Source organism: Molothrus ater, chromosome Z (assembly GCF_012460135.2).
Source record: "Molothrus ater isolate BHLD 08-10-18 breed brown headed cowbird chromosome Z, BPBGC_Mater_1.1, whole genome shotgun sequence".
Lineage (NCBI taxonomy): Eukaryota > Metazoa > Chordata > Aves > Passeriformes > Icteridae > Molothrus > Molothrus ater.
In genome coordinates, this window is record NC_050511.2 from 28,199,782 (window position 1) to 28,221,248 (window position 21,467).

At 35.2% G+C, this 21,467-nt stretch overlaps 1 protein-coding gene across 4 annotated transcripts in view; it reads left to right on the top strand.

The window, feature by feature from the left end:
* KDM4C (lysine demethylase 4C) overlaps positions 1–21,467 on the top strand; it is a 250,048-nt gene that overhangs the window by 25,624 nt on the left and 202,957 nt on the right. For all 4 annotated transcript variants that reach the window (XM_036403664.2, XM_036403665.2, XM_054517952.1 and 1 more), the window contains 2 exons: positions 4,773–4,966; positions 14,260–14,309. In XM_036403664.2, the coding sequence (XP_036259557.1) occupies positions 4,773–4,966; positions 14,260–14,309 (244 nt within the window). The remainder of the gene's footprint in view (positions 1–4,772; positions 4,967–14,259; positions 14,310–21,467) is intronic.

Sequence of the window (21,467 nt, forward strand, 5' to 3'; positions counted from 1 at the left end):
AGGGCAGGAAGGCTCTGCAGGGGGACAGGATGGATCTGTGGGCTAAGGACATCTGCATGAGGCTCAACAAGGCCCAGTGCTGGGTCCTGCCCTTGGGTCACAGCAAGCCCAGGCAGTGCCACAGGCTGGGGCAGAGTGGCTGCAAAGCTGCCACAGGAAAAGGCCCTGGGGGTGCTGGTGACAGCAGCTGAACATGAGCCAGCAGTGCCCAGGTGGCCAAGAAGGCCAATGGCATCCTGGCCTGTGCCAGCAATGGTGTGGCCAGCAGGAGCAGGAGCAGGGCAGTACAGGTCCCCCTGTACTCAGCACTGGTGAGGCCACACCTTGAATGCTATGTCCAGTTCTGGGCCTCAAAATTTGGGAAGGATGTTGAGGTGCTGGAGCATGTCCAGAGAAGGGCCATGGAGCTGGTGAAAGGTCTGGAGTTAAAGTCCTATAAGGAGCAGCTGAGGGAGCTGGGGTTGTTTAGCGTAGAGGAAAGGAGGCTGGGGGAGGGAGGGACCTTATCACTCTCTACAACTGCTTGAAAGAAGGTTGTGGCCAGATGGGGGTTGGCCTTTTCTCCTAGGCAGCAAGCAACATGATTAAACTGCCTCAAGTTGTGTCAAGGGGGAGATGTAATTTGGATTTTAGGGAAAGCTTTTCCATGGAGAGAAAGTAGTACCAGCCACTGGGGCAGGCTTGCCCAGGGAAGTACCTTTGTCACCATCCCTGAGCATATTTAAAAGACGTGTAGGTATGGCACTTGGGAACATGGTTTAGCCTTGGCAGAGCCAAGTTAATGGTGCTTTTGGATGATATTAAATGTCTTTTCCAACTTAAATTATTATATTCCTTCTATTTATTATGTTCTTTTCTGTGATCTACTCATCATTGAGATCAATGTGAGCAGTAATTTAGGTTCTAGTGTGATTTCCAAAGAAACTACTTGCCCACCCTTCAAAAGGGGGCTTAAAAAGCAATGACTATATCCTTAGAAATGATGAGAAGTAAAAACAATCTAATGAGGGAGATTGTTTGTATTTCCCAATCTGTGTGTTTATGGTGTAGAGATTTTGTTTGTAGCATTTTTCTTCCTCTTTTTTAATGACTTCCAAGGCACAGTAAAAGCCTGGCAGTAGCTTTATTGTGTGAGTGAATGGTTATGTGGAGAGAGGAGTGGGTTACCAAGCACAAATTTTTCTCTAATGTTTGTTTTGTTCCTTTTCACTCTGTCTCTTAATTAGGTTTTTTACACCTCTTTAGTTTGGGGGTTGTTACAATCAGCCATAAGGGCTCTTCAATCTTAGTTGTGCAACTGAGATCTTGTTCACCAGATTAATATTGAGATGAAGTTGTGAGATAATCAAAGGAAAACACTGAAAAAGGATTGTGTGTAATAATGTATGCATACAGAAATCATGTTCATGATAGTGTTGACTGGTTTAAGTAAAGGGAAAAGACTAACATAACTTTTATAAGTACTTAAAAATTAATAAAACATTGTTGCACTTGAAGCTTTTTTTATTCTTATTTGCAAAGAGGTTAGACCTTTGAACTGTGAATTTCACTTTCTACCAATGCACCGAGATAAACATTATTTTTTGTGTTTTTGGGGAAACAATGGGTCAACTCCTTCCAAAGTGTGCAGGCGTTCAGATAAGAAATGCTTGTCAAGTGTCCCACTTTGTCTCCACATTGCATTAAAAGCAGATGCAAAGGCTGTTTACAAAGTAAAGAGTAATAAAAACTCTTTATAGTAATTTACAGTACGTTTGAAACACTTTCAAAATGAATGAACATTGGAATAGTAGTCTTCTATATAAATACTATGTACCTTATAGTATTTCTCTAAGGAAGTACAAGGTAAGTGTAATGTGTGTAGCAATGATTGTAATTGGTAAGGTGTTTCAAGCCTGTTTGATATCTTATAGAAGGAAAACTGCTAAAAAGTGAAATTTTTCTAGGTATTTGATTGTGTGGTACAGTTGTCACTGATGACAGGTATTCTTTAAAGAATTTACCATCAGAAATGTGGATAAATTAGAAATAGTATCTTGATATATTCCTTTGAAATTATTATAATATTCTGGTAGTACTGTGATATTTTGAGGAGAATAAATATTTTGTATTTTCATGACATTGAATAGATTACATTGTCTAAATGTATTTTCAAGAAACTACCAGATATATGTCATGGTCAAATAATATATGTACTGCTGTTCTAACAATTGTTATTAAATATAGCATAACCTGCAAAATATACTTAAAATTTGAGAAGTATGGCTATGTATTGACCTATTAAAATACACTTTACAGCTGGGATCTTTTTAGTGTGCATACTGGTTATACAACTACTGTAAAAATAAGAATCAATATTTTGTGTTAAAATCATATAAGCATTTTACTTCATGTTTTTGAATATTAAAAAAAGGTAAAGTAAAGCTAAAGGTAAAGTAACATCTTTAATAAAAATTTGTAATAATTACTTATAACAGTCTGGGCATAAATATGAAACTGATTTATTGTTTTAAGTCTAAGGAATGTAGGAGGAATTGAAATTAATCAGTGTGATTTTAGTGTTTTGGCCAGTTTAGTGAACATTTCCTTTTGGGCTAAGAGTATTTGTCCAAAATAGTCTTTAGGAAAAAGAAGTAGCTCATCTGTCTTGAGTGTAGAAGTTGTTACTGTTTGTTCGGTATTTGAAGCAAGTTATTTGTTCTAGGATTGATCTCCATGATAGGAATTGCTTTTGTTTGAGGGCAGATCACTAGCAGGTTGCTTGTGACTAGTTGTGATATGATTTGACATAGTGTGCAAGGATGAGATGTATTGTTAAAAAAAAGAAATTCTCTTAGCTATTACTTAATTCTTAGTAAAAGAGTAAGATTTCAAGATGTTAGGGTTACTAGAAACTTACATGGGTGAAATGTTGTGATGGAACGAATTATGGGTAAAAAAGCCCATGCAATACTGTTAAATAGAAAGATAACACATCTTCTGTCTGAAGAAACTTTCAAGTGCAAATTGCTACAGTACTTACTCTGTTTGGCCACTGTCAGAGTAGCTACCTAGGTTAACAGTTGATTTTTCCAAGTATTTCTTGTTTTCTTCTAATCCACTATATGTATCTGTGGTTAAATTATTGCTCTTTGCTGTATTAATTTGTTCCCCCAAATGAACTGCAAAATTGTAAACAGAGTGAAATTTCCTCTGATTTAAAAAAATAAATTTTAAAATTAATTTGAGGACTTATTAAAAATTATTACTTCAATTTTTTTATTTTACAACTGTTTTAACTTGCTGCTGCCAGTTTTTATATTTGAAAGGTGCAGATTTTACAAGTGTCTACTCTTTTGAATTCAGATTGGTGTTTTTTCTTTTATTAGGATATAAATTTTATTTTTTTTACTTTTTAAATTTCAAGTGCCTTTTTGTTTCACAAATGCATCAAGCCCAAGGCTTCCATTTTAAAAGAAGAAAAAATACTGTTTGAAATTAAATAATTCTATAAACATTGTCCTCATTTTTAAAATTCCAAGTAACCTAGTATTTCTCAATAAATGAAATAGCCGAAGCAGGCGGTTAGAAGTGCTTGTTCAGTGAGAAGTCAAAAATTCATACAGAGTTCACCTTCTTGTCTATCAATTCTAGCTGCTTCATAAATAACATGCTTGACATAAAAATCGCAGAAAACAGATCAAAACTGAGAATATTAAATTTTCCTGACTTCTTGCTTTAACCTGTATTGTTACTATTCCAGCTGTCCAGTTATTAAATATCATCATCTTAATCAGCTGCATCAGGACTGCAGTCTGCCATCGGTTCGTACCCCAGTAAGATTACCAGAACTGTAGATTCAGTGACTGAGCAGAGCAGCTCATGCTTAAGAGTGTCCTTAGAGGCTGTCTTCCCAATAAAACTTGTCTGAATTGAGTTTTTAATAGTTTTGATTATATTTCTTGGTTTTCTGAGTGCTTGAGCACCAGCTAATGTCTTCCCTGGAGGTGCTAATAATTGCTGTTATAATGAAGTCTAATTTTTTCTCTTCAATTTTGTAGCTTTGATCTTGCTTATACTGTCTCTTACATGCTGTATTACCTGAAATTGGAATTGCAGTTTGCAGTTGAATCTGAAGTGCAACAAAAGCTACATGTATTGCTTTATTAATGACTTTTAATATATGAATTTTATGGGGAATAACATAGGGAAACAGCTTAAATCCCCTGAAATCAATAGATTTCTTCTGTTGTATATTTCTTATGCAGTACGTCATTATGATTAGAAATACATCTGAAGTAAAGTGATCATTTTGGTTTTTATACTTTCCAGAGAAATGGTAAATTTATGCATGTAAAATTATTTTTTAAATGATTTTTTCATACTATCTGGTATTACTTTGTAAGTAACAAAAAAGCATAGATAGGTCCTGTAAAACTTAATGACTTCCAGCTATCAACTCATTGAAGGTTTTGTCTGCAGCTATTACTTCTATTTTTTATATACCTTTTTGTATGTAGTATGGTGTTTCAATCCATGTTAGATTTGATTTAAAATTGTGAACCAGATAGGAACTTTTTATATTCTCTCCCTGCTCTGAACATCTCAGACTCATAACCTGATCTAATACTGATTAAGGTCAAGAGAATTTTTCAAGTAATTTCAGCTGTCTTCTAAAATGCTTACAATCTTTTGAAAGGCTACATCAAGTGTATATCTTTTGACTGGGACTGTTATATAAAATTGCATTGCTTTATAAGTTTAGTAATATTTTTATTATGTATCTTTTTCAGGGTATTGAGGAATGGAATATTGCCCATCTTAATACAATATTGGATGTTGTAGGAGAAGAGTGTGGAATTTCTATTGAGGGTGTAAATACACCATATCTTTATTTTGGCATGTGGAAAACAACATTTGCATGGCACACTGAAGACATGGATCTCTACAGTATTAATTATCTCCATTTCGGGGAGCCAAAGTCATGGCAAGTTTTTGTCTTTTTTTTTTTTTTTTTAAGATGACTTCTGTTTATTTCAGCTGACTAAACCAAACAGATGGGTTATGATTGATTCACAGTGGCAAGCTTTACTAAAAAGCTAAGATAGTAATTCAGTGAGGGGCTTTTTAAACTCATAATGCTGTGAAATCACACTGATACATTCTTTTATTTTAAAGGGAAAAACAGATGAGTACATAAGACTTACTTGAGTTCAACAGAAAAATATTTGAAAGATACGATATGAGAAGTTTAATATTTTGGGAACCCCAAGTGTATTTGAGGAACTTCTGAAAGAGCTCTTTGAAATCAGTTTTTGCTTCTGTTGCCTTTTGGGGCTACCTACCATATTTTGTATTTAACATGTATTTAATTGCAGTTTTGAATCAGGGTCATATTCTGTACAGTTAACTTAGCTGGACCAGTAGGAGATAAGATTCAGAGCTAAAGGTACTTCCTGTATGTGAAACTTCTACTGTCCTTTCTCTGTAATCTTAGATATTTAGTTGAACAACTTTAACAGGCAGTTTGGTTTAATACACTGTGATATACATGCATCCAAAGTATATAAGACAAATAAATTCCTTTTGTTCGTAAAATCTTTTTTTGTTTTTTAGAATACCTGTGAAGAGAGTGTAGAATGATTAGAAAGATATGCAAAAGATAAGTTATGCATAGTTCAATTCTTGGAGTTTCTAGTCATCTGAACATGGACAGAAAATATATAGCTTGTAATTCCATAAAACATCAGTTTTTTTTTTTTATACCCATACAAAATTCAAATACCTATAATGTATTTATTCTGTGAGTGTGGTAAATTGGTCAGATGCTCACTCTTAGATCATTGCCTTATGTTTACCTGCTTTGCTTATGTAATGGATCTCTTGAGTTAAGGCAGAGACAGGGAATACCACCTATTGTGTAGTAAAACTGGTCAATGTCTGAAATGGATAAATTTTATACTTAGGTATGTGAGGTTGCTTCTTTGAATTAAACATACAGAAAGTCTTGTTAACCATATCATCAATATCTTTAAAAAATGGATGTAAAGATAGGCAATTCCAGAATGTTCCAAGATGATAAGACAATTGTAAATAATATGATGATTCCATAAAGTTGTTTTCTGCTTCTTAGGAATTTAAAAAGTGCTGTTTGAAGAAAAACTCACTGCATATTGTGAAATTCCAATCAGTAGAGAACTTAAACTCTGAATTCCTTAGATACAATGGGAAGAAGTTAGGAAAGCTTCTTTAATTATTTTTGAAGGCAGCATGAGTCGATAAATGCTTTTCTAGTTTACTGATACTTTTTATGCTTCTAATGAACAAAATCATTAAACACCATCCTCTTCATATTTTGAAGAAATAGTGGTGGATACAAATTCATTTTCTGTACGACATTGGCCCATATTTTTAAGAAATGCAGCATTATAAAAAAGTTGAACAAAAAACAGCTAAAGATTTATTTACACATGTTACATATGTCTCTGTTACTGGAGGAATGCTGTAATAATTCATGCAAAGTTCATTTATCAGTAAAATGTGTTGTGTTAATGTGATATTAGTATAGTATTTTTTTCAAGAAAGTGGGGTAGGAGCTGAATCTTATGATACTTATGGAAGATATTTTCTGCTCTTTAATTCAACTGATTTGACGATCCTTAGTGGAGCAATATAACTTGACATACATAGTAGTAATACATATTTTTTGATTTTACTGGTTGTACATGTGGTTCTTCAAGACAGATGCACTGGTCTTTCAGAGAGCTAACATGCAATGTATTTTCTCTGAATTGTGAAAGGACCGCCATTTCCATCTGAGAGTCACAATTAGAACTTGTGGCTAGCAGCTGAGTCTATCTGCTGTAGCAGTCTTTATAGAATTTGAAGCTTTCTGCAGTGTTTAGGCATAGGCTAACTTGCATTGCATCTTATCATTCACACTTTTACTTCAAGTGTTACAGAGAGAAGGCTGTAGTTCTATGTTATGTATACCAATTCCTTCATTGACTGCCTCATATGAAACATGGGAGGAAGTTGTGTCTGATAACTTACAAAATAAGGATTACAGCTGTTTAGATGTTTATGTATATATTTATGTAGCACATAATATGTGTAACATAATACATACATTAATTTTATAGATTTTTCTTAACTTGCTAGAGAAGAAATATCTTAAAAGAGAAGAAGGAACCTAAAAGCCCTGAAATAGAATAATATAAGGTCAGAAGAGATTTGAGTATGGAGGGGAAATATTTACTGGAAAGAGATTTAAATTTACTTGCTATTAGGCAAGAATTTTTACTGCAGTTTTCTCTTTGCATTCTGAGGGGAAAGGTACCTTGAAAATGCTACCTCATTTTATATCTCAGTTTCTTAGAAAAAGTTATTATTAGAAAAAGTTCTATTATTAGCAAGACAAACCATTGATGTGATTGGTAGTGTGACTTATTAATTCAGTTATCTCTTGATATTGGTGTTTTTTGTAATGGGATTTATAAACCTCTTACTAATACTAAAAATTCCTTCACTCTGGCATTTGTTGTTAAATTTTTTTTCTATTGTAATTATTGTTTCAGGAGTATAGGTCTTAAGATAATTTATTTTTGTTTTGTGTAATACTTCTAAGAATTTTGTCATGTTAAGTTATTAAAGTGCTCTTGAAAATTAATGCTTAGCAGAGATCAGATTTTTGTTACTAGAAGAAATATTATACTATTAATATATGTACTATATCCTTGGGTAAAATATGGATAATGCTTCAATTTACATTATAAGTTTATAAATAAAAAATCTGAGTAATACATTCCCATTTTTTGAAAATAATTCTGGGTTTATTAAGTATCTGAAAGCAAGGCTTACTCTTTGTTCTGGTTTCCTGACTTGTGAAAAACAGTCTGTTGAATTTTTTTTAAGTGTTGAGATTATATAAATCTTCTTGAAGAGGAATAATAATGAATATAAGGAAGATTTTCTTAATCAGGCAGAAGGTAATTATTTTCATGGCACTGTGGGTATTTAAAATATAATAATAATAGGACAGTTTTTTCCTATTTTATTTTAAAGAAAATATGTATAGAGAATAAATTGTTTTACTTTAGAAACTAATATTTTAAAGTATTGTACTCAGTTCGTTCACCTTTTATGTCTGATGGTGAAGGCCTGAATTCTCTTCTGCACGAAGAACTTGGTTTTTACTTTCCCTTGAAAGGGGCACAGTTAAAACTTGCAGTGTGATACAAACAATAATTTACGTATCAATTTGTATGTTTTCTGTGACATTCCATCTGGTTTTTGCTTCCTAGCTTTTCTGAAGACTAAAAATGAAAAGAGACAATACATTATGTTAAAAAAACTCTCCTGTTTGGTAATGTCTTTCATAAATCACAAAATGCCTTGCAGGGTTGGTCAGTCATAAAGTAAATAGGAATAAATGCTACAGAAAGATGAGATAGTTCCATCTTTGTGACTATATCAAGAAAAAGAGACCAGATTGTTAAAGAGAGAATGCTTAGACAGCCAAATTTAGATGGATTAGAAGAGTGAGACTGAACCTGACAGTTTATTTAGGTTGTAAGAGGAAATAAATCTATTGTGACAGTCAAACTAAATCAGGGATTTAGGTTCAGGAGCTCTATTCGTGATTTCAGTGGATATAGGATGGGAAGGAATCTGATCTCTAGGTTGCATAAAAGTTATACTTTTAGCAACCTTACTGTTACCTCTTGATTGCTGTGACTAGAATATTTTTTATGGATTTGCCAGTATAGAATGTGTATCAATACCTTTTCATCCTGCTTAATGAGATGGAAAAATCAGGAAGGATACAGAGTTACACAGCAGGGGTTGTGGATGTCTTTGAAACATTTTGTGTGAAGGCTTTCAGATTTTGAATTGCAATAGCAGGGGAAATAGTAATGGGGTTATGAGTATGATGGGATAAAAATGGATGGCATTCTGATACTAGTTTTAGACAAAATTATAGACAAAAAAGGGGAAGAAGGAAAAGCATACTCAGACTGATGCTAACATTGTATGATTTAAGAAGAAATATGGTGATAAGGTAAATGGATTTAGAAAGGCTCAGCTAGGTCCTTACAGGGCCTTCTGAGGAAGGATTAATAGAACTTTCAGTGTGATCAGCAGCTGACAAAAAGTAGTCAAAATCTGGCCAGGTGATGCAAAGTTCAGCATAAGTGGGAAAGTCTTTGTACCTTTGCAGGAGTTGTGCATCCCACTGATGGTACGGACATGTTTCCTAGTTATGTTCTATGTCTAGAAAACAAAATAAACACAGAAAACTACAGGGAAGTCAAGCCTGTATGGCAGAAATGGGACTGAAGTATAAAGCTTCCATTAGGATTAGTCAGACTTCTTGCTGAAAACTGTTATAAAAATTAGAAATACTGTGAGTCACAGAGATTACTGTAATCAAATAGAGATTCTGGTTGTGAAAAGTTATCTGTAATCAAATAATATAGCAGTTTGTCAGCAGATCCAGATGAACTATCGTGCTTGAAACAGAGCAATCATTTGCTAGTTTCATTGTTCTTCACAAAGTGGAAGAACTTTGGTCAGGGATTAGAAGAAAAGGAGAAGTTTTATTTGTTTATTTGTTTTGTTTTTCCCTTGTGGAAGAGGATTTTGTTTCTTAAAATATTTAGATTAAATAGGAGCATTTTTAGGTGGCAACAGACTTTTGCATTTCCCATCTCAAAACAAAAAAAAAGTATTAACTTCCTAAATTAAGTTTATGAAATTTAAATCTGTTCATAATTTAAAAAGTTATGTATCAGGTTTATGTATAATAAAGATGAACCACCTAAATAGATAATAAAGTAAATCAGTAGCTTATAAAAGGGATTCTGAGCTCAGTGCCTGGAGTTAGATAGCATTATTTTGATGTACTGTGAATGTTCGCAAGTTGTCTGTTGCCAATTATAAAACCAATGAATATAGTTCATTTTGAAAAAAACTCATGATATTTACTTATAACAACATTTTATGGGTTTGCAGCTTTTGAATTTTAAAAATACCAATCTGCAGGAAAAATCATCAGCTGTTTTTACCTTGTCAATCTATAACATAGAGAAGTAGCTTGGTTAAATATTAAGCATAGTTTGGTTAAGTATTAAGCATCACACTAAATTTGCTTGAAATTTATGCTATTAACCATTATCTGCATACACCTGACTTTGGAAGAATGGAACTCAAATTGTTTCACATTCTGTTTCTGGTCACTGACGTGAGAATGATTGATTGGGTGGATAGAAAAGGCTGCTTGTCTGATAATCATCTTGGTTGGCTAAGCAGTTTTTGCACAGTAAAGCAACAATTTGTTGGTTTTGGTGCGACTGAGAAGAAGCATTAATCTTGAAAACATATATATAAAAATTATTTACAAGTTAATGACATAAATTTAATATTTATTACTTATTTGTAGTTAATCTTGTTGCCAGTACTCTTGATCTGCTGAACTAAGACATATTTCAGAAGATGTTTATAAACAATCCTTGGTAAATATGTACTATATTTTTTCTGTCCTTGTAGTATGAGTATCAATGAATGGTGACTCTTTATGCTTTACTAGGTATGCCTTTGTGAACTAATAAAATGAAAATCTACTTAGCTGTCGGCAATAGAAAGAGACAGGGAGGCTGACTTGGTGATCAGAATCTGATTTTATTGTGGGATACAAATGCTTATATACTATTTCAGGGAGACTAGTAATGTGTACTACAATGGTTAGGTTGAAATCATACACAAAATTATGCATTTAACAACATCTCTTGCTTGCAGAGTTTAATGGGATTTTCTTTTTCCGGTAAACCCGTTTGATTTAATCTTCTTGCAATCCAGGTCTAATTTTCGAAGTTCCAGTTTTCTTTTGCCAAGGCATCTTGTTATCAAACCTCTTATGTTAACCAGGTCCAAAGTTCATAATCTATCTTGTATCCCCTAACATTCCAATGCTCAGCATCATCATTTCCCCTTTTGTCTTTTCTTAACTTTTTGTCTGTTTATTTGCTTGTTATCCAAGAAACACTCTTTTTGCCTCTTAGTGATTTACCATTGCATTTGCTTTGGAGGTCGCTGGACTTAACCTTATTATATGAGAAGTCGAGCAAATGTTAATGGCTGTTTAGTAATGTGGCTAAAAGAAAGATGATTAAGATATTTTTCTATGAGCTTTTAACTGTTCAAGTTCTCATATAAGCTAGCTGTTGAGATTAAGGATGAATAATTTTTATTTCTCTGACTAGGTCATTTGGATTTAGGAGCTTTTTGTTTAATGCAGAGTAGACCAAGAATCCAGCAAGATTCATGTCTTTCATCATGAAAGGCAGGTGCACATGTGCTAAGCTCAGTTTTCTAATAAATGGTGTTAGGAATCAAGCCTGAACGGTTCTCGAGAGTGACTTTGGGACTCCTAATGTGTCATAGTACCAGGAGTTGTCTGTCTCCATTCCTTTGTCCGTGTCTTAGCTGTGAGGAACAAGCAATTTCTGCAGAAAGTAAAGAAGTAAAGGATTGAGTAGCAGATGTTACCGTACAACTCAAGTGAAGACTATGATGAAAATACATTTTCATCATACAGTTGCATTTAATGTATTGTATTTCTTTGTAATTTTGGATTAGCTAAATAAATAGCTGTAGGTCCAGTTAAGCACTGTCTTTCCAGAAGACTTACGGAGAGCTTAATTGACTTCTGTATTTTTGTAATATTTACATGTTTATATGTACAAATGGAAGCATGTGGATCCATATTATTATTGAATTGTATAATGTGTTCTTTTGAAGGAGCAACATTTTAGGAGGAACATCAGTTCAAGTAGAGTCAAAGCAAAGTACAGTATCTAGTTTTGAGGTTTTTTGTTAGACTTAAACACTATCTGTTCATGTTTTGCTTTCTGGAGTTGTGTATTTAAAGACATACAGTACAGTATATTATGTGAATACACAGCATTTTTCTCTGATGGAGTGTGAAGGATGGCAAACATATAGTTTAGATTGGTATGGATACACTGGGCCGTGTGTAATATGGAGTGAAAAACAGTCACAAACACTTTGGAAGTAAAAAGGAGAGAAACAAAGTGCATTTTTGTGACACAGCAAAATTCTGATTAAAACTGCAAACATTGAGCATAGTAAACTGAAAGTCTGTTTGCTGAATACCATTTGGAATGGGTTGTCAGTGGGCATGTGTTTATCTTACAGAGCACTGACTTATGTACTGGTCTTCCTTCTATGCAGGTATTTCAGTTGTAATAGAGCAAAACTGTAGAATTTTAGTGTGTATGCACATAACAACTTGAGGTAGTTGGATGTTTAATGCTTGTTTTTCTGAGTGATTTTTCAAAGCTGATGAATGAAATGTGTTCACAGTGTAGTAAAAGGCTACATTTTTACTTAGTTTAATAATGTACAGCTGAATATACATTTCCTTCTTTTCTGAATCATATTTTTTTAATAGAGAAGACTCAATCCAGTGTTATTGCAACATATAACTGAAACAAAATCCTATTATATCACAAATTAAAGCAGGTAAAGTCAATAATAAATCCTAATTAAAATATTCAGTAAGTCCATGAAGTGCAGTAAATATGTTAATAACAAAGAGAAGCAGAAATACAACAACTTTTCAGTAGTTTTCTATTTTTTGGCTGCAGTAAACATTAAAAATAATATGTTCCTTGGTATTTTTTGCTGAATTGTTGCAGACACATGTGGAGTTTAAAAAAAAAAATTAGATTATTGTAAGAACAGTGGGTTTCTAAGATATGTACAATTCCGTAAATTGAAGAAAGTCTATTTCTATAATGTTTTAAAACTCTAATTGTAATGATTCTACACGGGCAAGTTTTATTCCACAGCTTTTGCTGTAGGAATATGAGATTTTTAATGCTCATATTTTTCTGTTGAACCCTTGTTTCTTGTGAAGTATGCTGAGATTCAGAGAAATTAAACTTGGAGAAATTGTATTGATGACATGGATGAGGGTTTAGAGTGTTTCATTAGCAAATTTGCAGATGACACTAAGCTGGGAGCGTGTGTTGATCTGTCAGAGGGATGGAGGGCTTTGCAGAGGGACTTGGAACGGTTGGATGGATGGGCAGAATCTAATGGGATGAAGTTCAATAAGTCCAAGTGCTGAGTTCTGCACTTTGGCCACAATAACCCCCTGCAATGTTACAGGCTGGGGACGGTGTGGCTGGACAGTGCTCAGGAGTAAAGGGACCTGGGCGTGCTGGTTGACAGCCGGCTGAACATGAGCCAGCAGTGTGCCCAGGTGGCCAAGAAGGCCAAGGGCATCCTGGCCTGTGTCAGGAGCAGTGTGGCCAGCAGGAGCAGGGAGGTCATTCTCCCCTGTACTCGGCACTGGTGAGGCCACACCTTGAGTGTTGTGTCCAGTTCTGGGCCTCTCAGTTTGGGAAGGACCTTGAGACGCTTGAGCGTGTCCAGAGGAGGCAACGAGGCTGGAGAGGGGCTGGGAACACAAACCCTGTATGGAATGACTAAGGGAGCTGGGGGTGTTTAGCCTGGAGAAAAGGAGACTCAGGGGTGACCTCATCACTCTCTTCAGCTTCCTGAAGGGTAGCTGTGGTGAGCTGGGGGTTGGTCTCTTTCTCCGGGCAACAACCGACAGAACCAGAGGACACAGTCTCAAGCTGCGCCAAGGGAGATACAGGCTAGAATTAAGGAGGAAGTTTTTCACAGAAAGAGTGGTCAAATACTGGAATCATCTACCCAGGGAGGTGGTGGAGTCACCATCCCTCGATGTGTTTAAAAAAAGACTGGATGAGGCACTTGGTGCCATGATCTAGTTGAGGTGTTAGAACATGGGTTGGACTCTATGATCTTAAAGGTCTCTTCCAATCTAGAAATTCTGTGATTCTGTGAAATTAGACTTATTTTACATTTTTTCATCTTATTGAGAAAAATAAAAGTGTGTGTTTCTTTTAAAATTGTGGTGATGTAATAATATTTAAATATTGTCAATGTATGTGACTTTAAATAGTGAATGTAACATTTTGGAACTACATAATACAATATTTAAACTAGAACTAAGCTAAGTTTTCCTCAAACCTCTGTACCCCCAAAACTCAATGTCTGTATTTTTTCCTTAGATGTTAGTATATTTTTTTCTGTACAATTTTTCAGCCTTCAATCTTTTTGACTCCTGTATACTTAGATATTTATCGTACATGAATGATGACTTTTAGTCATTATGTAGTAATTATGTCTTTAAGCATTTCATCCTTTTCTTTATGTCAATTTTAGGTATGCTATTCCTCCAGAGCATGGGAAACGGCTTGAAAGACTAGCTCAAGGTAGGATTTCCAATATTTTCATATGTATGGTGTTTGAAGGACAACCCTTGAGGGTTGAGGAAAGTGAGAAAAATTGTTCTTGACTCACCTAGTGTTTTATTACTTAATACTGTAGACACATAAAAGTCACACAAGATTATTGCCCTGAGGAATTCTTAAGAATTGAAGTGATTCTTTGGTGTGTTTTTTTTTTTTTTTACTGCCACTTATAGCTTGGTGAAACTTATGAAAATGAGGCTTAATATTTTTTTATTCGTTAGCTTTTCATTGCTAATATTTTTGTCTCCTCTGTGCCCTTGCTCTTTCTTGTTCTAGCTTCTTTTCATCAGCAACTTTTTGAATCTTTTTACCCAAATTTGATACAGAGAAAGAAATATTGAAGACAGATGAGTCTCCAAAAGTTTCATCAAAGTTGATGGTTGGGTAGAGGGATAGAGTCCTGGTTATTGCCTCTGTGAAGGGGTAAGCAGACAAAGTGTAGAAACACTAAGTCTTATTTGTTTACAGCTTGCTGACTATTGAGCAGGCATATAGATCCACTTTAGCTGAAGCATTTTGGCTTTTGCCATTTAGAGGTGTGTCATGGTTTGACACTGACACAATGCCAGTGCCCCCATGAGGATACCTTCTCCCTGGTTTCTGCTGTGAGATGTGACCAGGAATAAGCAAAGCAGGCTCTCTCTTAGGAAGAAAAGAAAACAAAACTTTATTAACTACACTACAACTATAGATAAAAGGAACACACAGGGAAAATGAAAACCTTACAAATACATTTCCTCCTCCCCCCACCAAATTTCCAATACAATACATCTATTCCCCAAATCACCAACTCTTGTTCCAAAACCACCCTTCAGACAATCAATCCTCAGTTCATCAAGAGGAGAGGAGTCCTTCTTGTACCATGGGCTTCCCCTGGAAACACAGCTGAAGCCTCGTGTGTTTCTGTGTCACTCGTGGCACCGCCCGGAGTACATCTGCCATCGTGACCTCTTCCTTTCATGTCCAGTGCTCTCACCACTGAACACGGACCAGAACTGCTTCTAGGGTTGTCTTTTAAGGATGCTCTGTCCTGATCCAAAAAAGGCACAGTCTCTCCTTTGGGACACCTGTCCCCACAATCTCTCCTTTGGGACACCTGGGTTATCCTTTGGGATATCTGTCCCCCCCATATTTTTTCACCCCCTGAGGCCGAGGGGCACCAACACTGAACCCTCTTGGTTCTGTGGCCATTGCCTCCCCCTAGAATGCAGTCTCTGTGTCACAAGGAACATGGTTCTGTCCATGGCTATACAAAAAGAGTCCAGCAAAAGCCACTCCATCATCTCTTCTCACTAGGATTCTTCTCTATTCTTCTACTATCTCTCACTCGCCCAGACCTCTCTCACACTGGCCCATTTCTTTCCTCATCTTCCACTCTATCTTCTAGGAAAGGTCAATGTTCTGTAAAGTTCTCATTCTCCAAAAAGGGGTTAAAAGCTCCTACAAGCGGCCGACTGAACCCCCCCCTCTTCTCCGTCCCAGCCATGCTGCCGGCACAGGCCCATGTTTATCCAGGTTCAAGGTTACAGACCCAGGCAGCGGCTCTCTCTCTCTCTCTCTGTGTCTCTCTCTCTGTGTCTCTCTCTCTCTCTCTCTCTGTGTCTCTCTCTCTCTGTGTCTCTCAGGGGGGGCTGCCCGATGGCTCCCCGTGTCTCTCTCTCTCTCTCTCTTCCACCCTTCCACCCCCGGGCTCAGGCCTACCTCTCCCGGCCACATGGCTTTCCCCTCCCCCTGCCCAGCCAGCAGCTGGGCCGGGGGAGAGACCCGAACTCTTTCCCACCAGAAACCCAAGAGGAGGCTCCCAGGGGAGAGCTCTGCTTTTAACCCCATGTTCTCAGAGGTGTGTCCATGTTGCAATGGCCAGGTTAAATGCCAATATTAAAGCCTGAATATCCATTGGCCCAAGCACAGCATCCCAAAAAACACATTTCCTGTCAAACCACCACAAGGTGGCAGAAATGTTTGGGAGAAGGAGCAGAGATATGGTTGTAAGGTTGAGGACTAAGGGATAAAAACCACTAGTCTGTAGAACGATTCTCACTCAGTAATTTGTTTTCTCTTCAGTAATACTACACCTTTATTTTTGTTTCTGAATTAAGAGTGCAAATTATAAACAAGGGAATAACTAGGGATGTTTCTTGGCCTGGCTGCCCATGTTTTATAGCTTGTTAAGAACTATTAAAGGAATTATGGAATGGAGTGCTTAATGAAATGGAATGACAGGAAAGGAATGCTATTGAAAGTTCATAATTAGATGTTGTGTATCAGGACAAAATTCTGAAAGTTTGTGTACATTTTGTTTTCATACTAATTTTTTTCCTCAGTATATGGGTATATGATTCTTTTTCTGAGCTATTATAGAACTATTACAGTTAAAGATATGAAAGTAAAGACCTGTGAACTTCCAGTCTTAAAAGTATGTCTCAGGAAAACGTTTCAACCTGAATAATTACATTTCCTATTCCTAAATTTTGTCATAGCTTCATTTGAAAAAGTTATCAGCTGTTTTCTTTGCTTTCCAGTTTCTTTTCCCAATGCAAAGTATAGAACTCTAAACACTGTTTGTTTTTCACTGGTAAACTAATTGGAACTTGTAGGCTGGGCAATAGATGCTGACTTAAGATGATTCAATAATTTAATTTTACAAGAAATGATAAAGCAGTAAAAGAAGTAGAGAATTGGAAAATTTCCAGAGAGAGACACTAAGACTGAAAAAATTGCCTTTTTCTTTTCATACTTGATAGTAAACTCTTAACTTTTCAATTAGTAGAAGTGTAAATAAAGGGAAGGGAATATGGTAAAGACTTGTGATGACTGACATGGGCAACATGAAAAGTTGTTCATTGAGTCTTCCGGTGTATGTAGAGACTCCAAATGAAGTATCTTGTCAGGTTCAAAGTTTGCCTAAAGTTTATTTCACAGCATGCATTCCTTACTCTCCCTGGTTGATTCTAAAATTTTCATGGAATCCTGAGCAAGATTGGAGCACAGTGGCACAGAAATATGTTAGAGGAGCATAGGAACTGCCTCTGGCCTTCGGAATCTTGGAGCAGCAACTATTTGCTACTAAATCAGTCAGAGGAAGCCGACTTTTCATGCTGTATGTAAACACTTCTCTATACACAGTTCTACATTTGATGGGAGTAAGATCTTTGGGTCGATGGACTTTGCATGTTATATTTTTTGGCTGCTTTGTCATTTACAGTAAATTTCATATTGCTTGTTAACAGCTGTGCAGTGTTCTAAAACCATTCAAGTTTCGATGTACTGTAATGAGTGCATTGAATGCATCGAATTTTCCTTTATTTTCAGAGTGAGGGAAAAGGATGGGCAGTTAAAGCAACACTTGTTCACTCATTTCTAAAAATGAAGTGGTACTGAGGCACGGTATTATCTGTTTTAGACAAAAAAAGCTCCTTCTTTCCTTGAAATACCTTGATTTCTGTAGATATTGGAGTAACCTATACAAATTCAGGAAGTAGGTAACTTTTGGAGATATATGAAAAAAGAAACTGGCCTGAAGGTGCAGACAGCCCTCTTACTGCTGATGGTGACCTAATACTGTTATAGAAGTGAAACATTAAGTGTCAGAGAAATGGAAATCTCCAAGACCACTCTTTCCAGAAAGAGAGAGGTTTTACTGGGGGAACAGTGTCTTGATGTCCGGGTGCTAGTAAACATAGGATGCATCTCCACAGAAGTAAGAATTAACCTGCTCTTAATTTTATTTTAGTATAAGTTGCAAAGAACTGTGGGGTGAGTGGAAAACTTCCTTAATGAGTCATGCTTATAATCGTAACTTAATTCTTTTTATTTCAGTGTTTTGAATAGCAAATAACAAATCATAGAATCAGATACTGAACAGAGATGATAAAATTTCAAATAGTGTCTATTCTATTACATTTACTGAATGAAACTAGATATCTGTAGGAAAACTATGTACTCATCGGGAGATTATTATTGTAGCAGCAATGTAAGATAGGTGAGTTAGGTAATGTTGAAGAACGTATTCTGTGAAACTAAGTTTTCAGTATTTAATTTTTATGTAGTCTGGGATATTTTTCTGTGAGTAGATTGTTTCCATATTTTTGGTCCAGCTAATAGCTGAGAATGGAATGTAGAAGATACTACAATGATGAACAATAAAAACAATGGATTTTTTTTTAACTGAAAATTACCATTTCTTATTGTTTCCATGCTGTGATCTTCTACTTTGCAGCTGGTGCCTTCTAAAATACAGTTTCATATAAGGTATCTTACAAAGATGAAAGTATAAAGTAAGCTGCATGGCTGCAAGTCACTTAAAAGAAAACATTAATAAAACATAGTGTAATTGAGACCTTTGTACTTAATACCACGTGAAGGGAAAATATTTTTGCATGAGTGTAACATTTGGAGGAAAAGGAAAGTAGTTTCTTCAGAAAGTTTAGCTCTGATGACCAGATGCCTACTGAATTAATTGAAAGCTCCTAAATAATTAAAATAATAAAATAATACATTAAAAGTGACAGATTGTGTAAGTCAAGGCAGGAGTTGATACATAAAATTAAAGGAAGGTTAGAATATTTTCCATTATCTTGTCTGCATATCACAATTACAACACATGCCTTTTGTGCATGAATGCTTTCATTTTTGCTTTCCATTGAAATCTTGATTGACTGTGGCGGCTACAAATGCTTTGTCTGAAAGACATTAGACTTGCATCTAATAAAGACAACAGTTTGATTTTGCCCTTCAGCTGCTTTCTCATTTATGTAGATTTTTTTTTCAATTTTATGTAGACATAAATGTAATAAAAATCTCAAGTGAGCTGTTAACTGCAATTTTTATATGTGTTGTTATGTTAATCTGCAATACCATGGTATTCTTAAATGATTTTTTGTTTCACAAAAGGGGTTAGAAAATAAAGAGAATAGAGGCAGAGTGGCAAATGAGAAGTGCTGTATTGAAAGATTTTGGAGATCTTTTAATAGATTGTTTGAGTGCAGAAACTGTTTTAGAAAGGAGATGACTTCAATCTGTGATGTTCAATTATGTTAAAGAAGAAACTAAAGTAAAGTTTAATATATTGTAAGTATGTATGGTTGTTGTACAAAGCTTTTTATGGTGTATTAATTACTTTTTTTTAATGCAGGTCACTACCTTTTATATATGAAAGCAAATTAAAATAATTGTTGAAATGAGACTTGAAGTAGAACTTGCATAACTTCTAAGGATCTTGAATGTGAGAACTTTAGGAGTTGAAGAATTGAACTTTTCCTCAGAAAAATAATTAGTCAAGTTAGAAAAGTCTTATTTAAGAGGTAATAAAGGTTTGAACATGTTAATCTCGGCATACCTACAGTTGTGTTTCATACCACTTGAAAGCCTCTTTGTGGCTTTTGTATTCGGCTTTGTATAGAATACAAATTGCTGTTGTTCCTTTGTGATTGTTGTTATTATGCAGACTTACCCTCCTAATTTCTTTCATGTTCACACAGAAAGTTAAATCAAATTAGTTCAGATCATGGCAAAATAATTTAAATAAATTATATAAAGTTTATACCTATCAAAGTAAAATCTAAAAAGAGAATTACTAGGAAACTTAGTATTTCTGTAATCTCTGCCATTGTTTTGATAGTACTGATCTGCAAATTACTAATATTTTGTATAAGTCCTTTAAATGTAGACCTGCATAAATAATAAATAATCATAACTTGAGATTATTTATGTTAATTTGATTTGTATTTACTTTCATTAATGTTAAACAACATTAAATAAATTTGCAATTTAGGGTTTTTTTCCTTATATTGTGAGTTTTATGATTATACATTATTTTGAATAATATTAAAGAGAAATACAGCACCTTTAAATTTCAGGTGAAGTCTTGAGTAAGGAAGTGTTGAAAATTATAGGGTGTGTAGCTTCATTCATTGCATTGGTCAGGATTTGATTTGAAAGTTCCCTAAGAATATGATTTTATGTGGATGTCATTAAATAATGACTATTAGTGACCAAGTTATGATTTCCTTGATCATTCAAGGTAAAATACAGCAAACCAATCTGCTCAGTCCAATGGAGTTTAGAATTATACTTCTGAGAATGGTATTGTAATTTGTGCATATGTGATTTTAGCTGGACAATGTAATTGAAAACATTATGGGCATATTCTTAGAAGCAGAGAGGAGCATTCCAAATATCTTGAAAATGTTAATCAACCAGGGAGTGGAGCGCAATCCACTTCAGTTTGCCTGAGTGATAGGTATGATATTGATGTGGTCATCTGATATGAGCTGTGTGTGATATGTTGGAAAGACACTCTCATGGTGGAAAGGAAAGATGAGACTGCCAGGTAGCAACGCTCACTGTTCCTCAATAATTTAAAGATTTGAACTTATTTTTAAAACTATGTTCTATATCCTTCCATGGCTAAGAAGGTGAGTACTCACTGCTTCTACCTTTGCCCAAAGATGAGAAGGCCTTGACTTCTCTCTAGAATGTATTTGGATTATAAATTCTGTGGAAGGATCATGCTGAGGTGGAATAGCATTGACAAAGGATGTGTCTTCTCTAGTCCAGTGATGTTGCTGTTACTGAAGTAGTTTAATTTTGTTTGCACAAATAACATTGGTAAGATTTTAGGCTATGTTATCTGTTAGAGTATGTATATAGAGTCTTGCAAGGGCATGTTTTTGTTTGTTGACACAGTCTGAAGCCTATGCTTTCACATACTCTTTGCTGTCGCTGCTTGGGCTAACTAAATAAGGGTTTTAAAAAGCTGAGAGGAACCTTGAGTTTGGATAAAGCTTCTCTCCTTGTAGTTGTTTATACCCAAACATTTGGCCAGCAGGTATTGAATCACATATTTACCATGTAGACTTCCAATTCTGCTCTAGCTGTTAAGGATGTCAATGTTTCTGTAAATCATGCATTGGAGAATTTTCAATTTGATGGTCTTTTTCTTATAGACATAAATCAATGAGCAACCTTATTCAGTTTTACCCTGCACTCTGATTATTTCTCATTGGCTTCTATGAAGTAATTGTTTTGAATTCTTATTTTGTTTCTTTGTAGTAGTTTCCAAGGAATGAATAGGGTATAGGTCTGCCATGTCTCAAGAGACCATCCAAGAAACTGGGG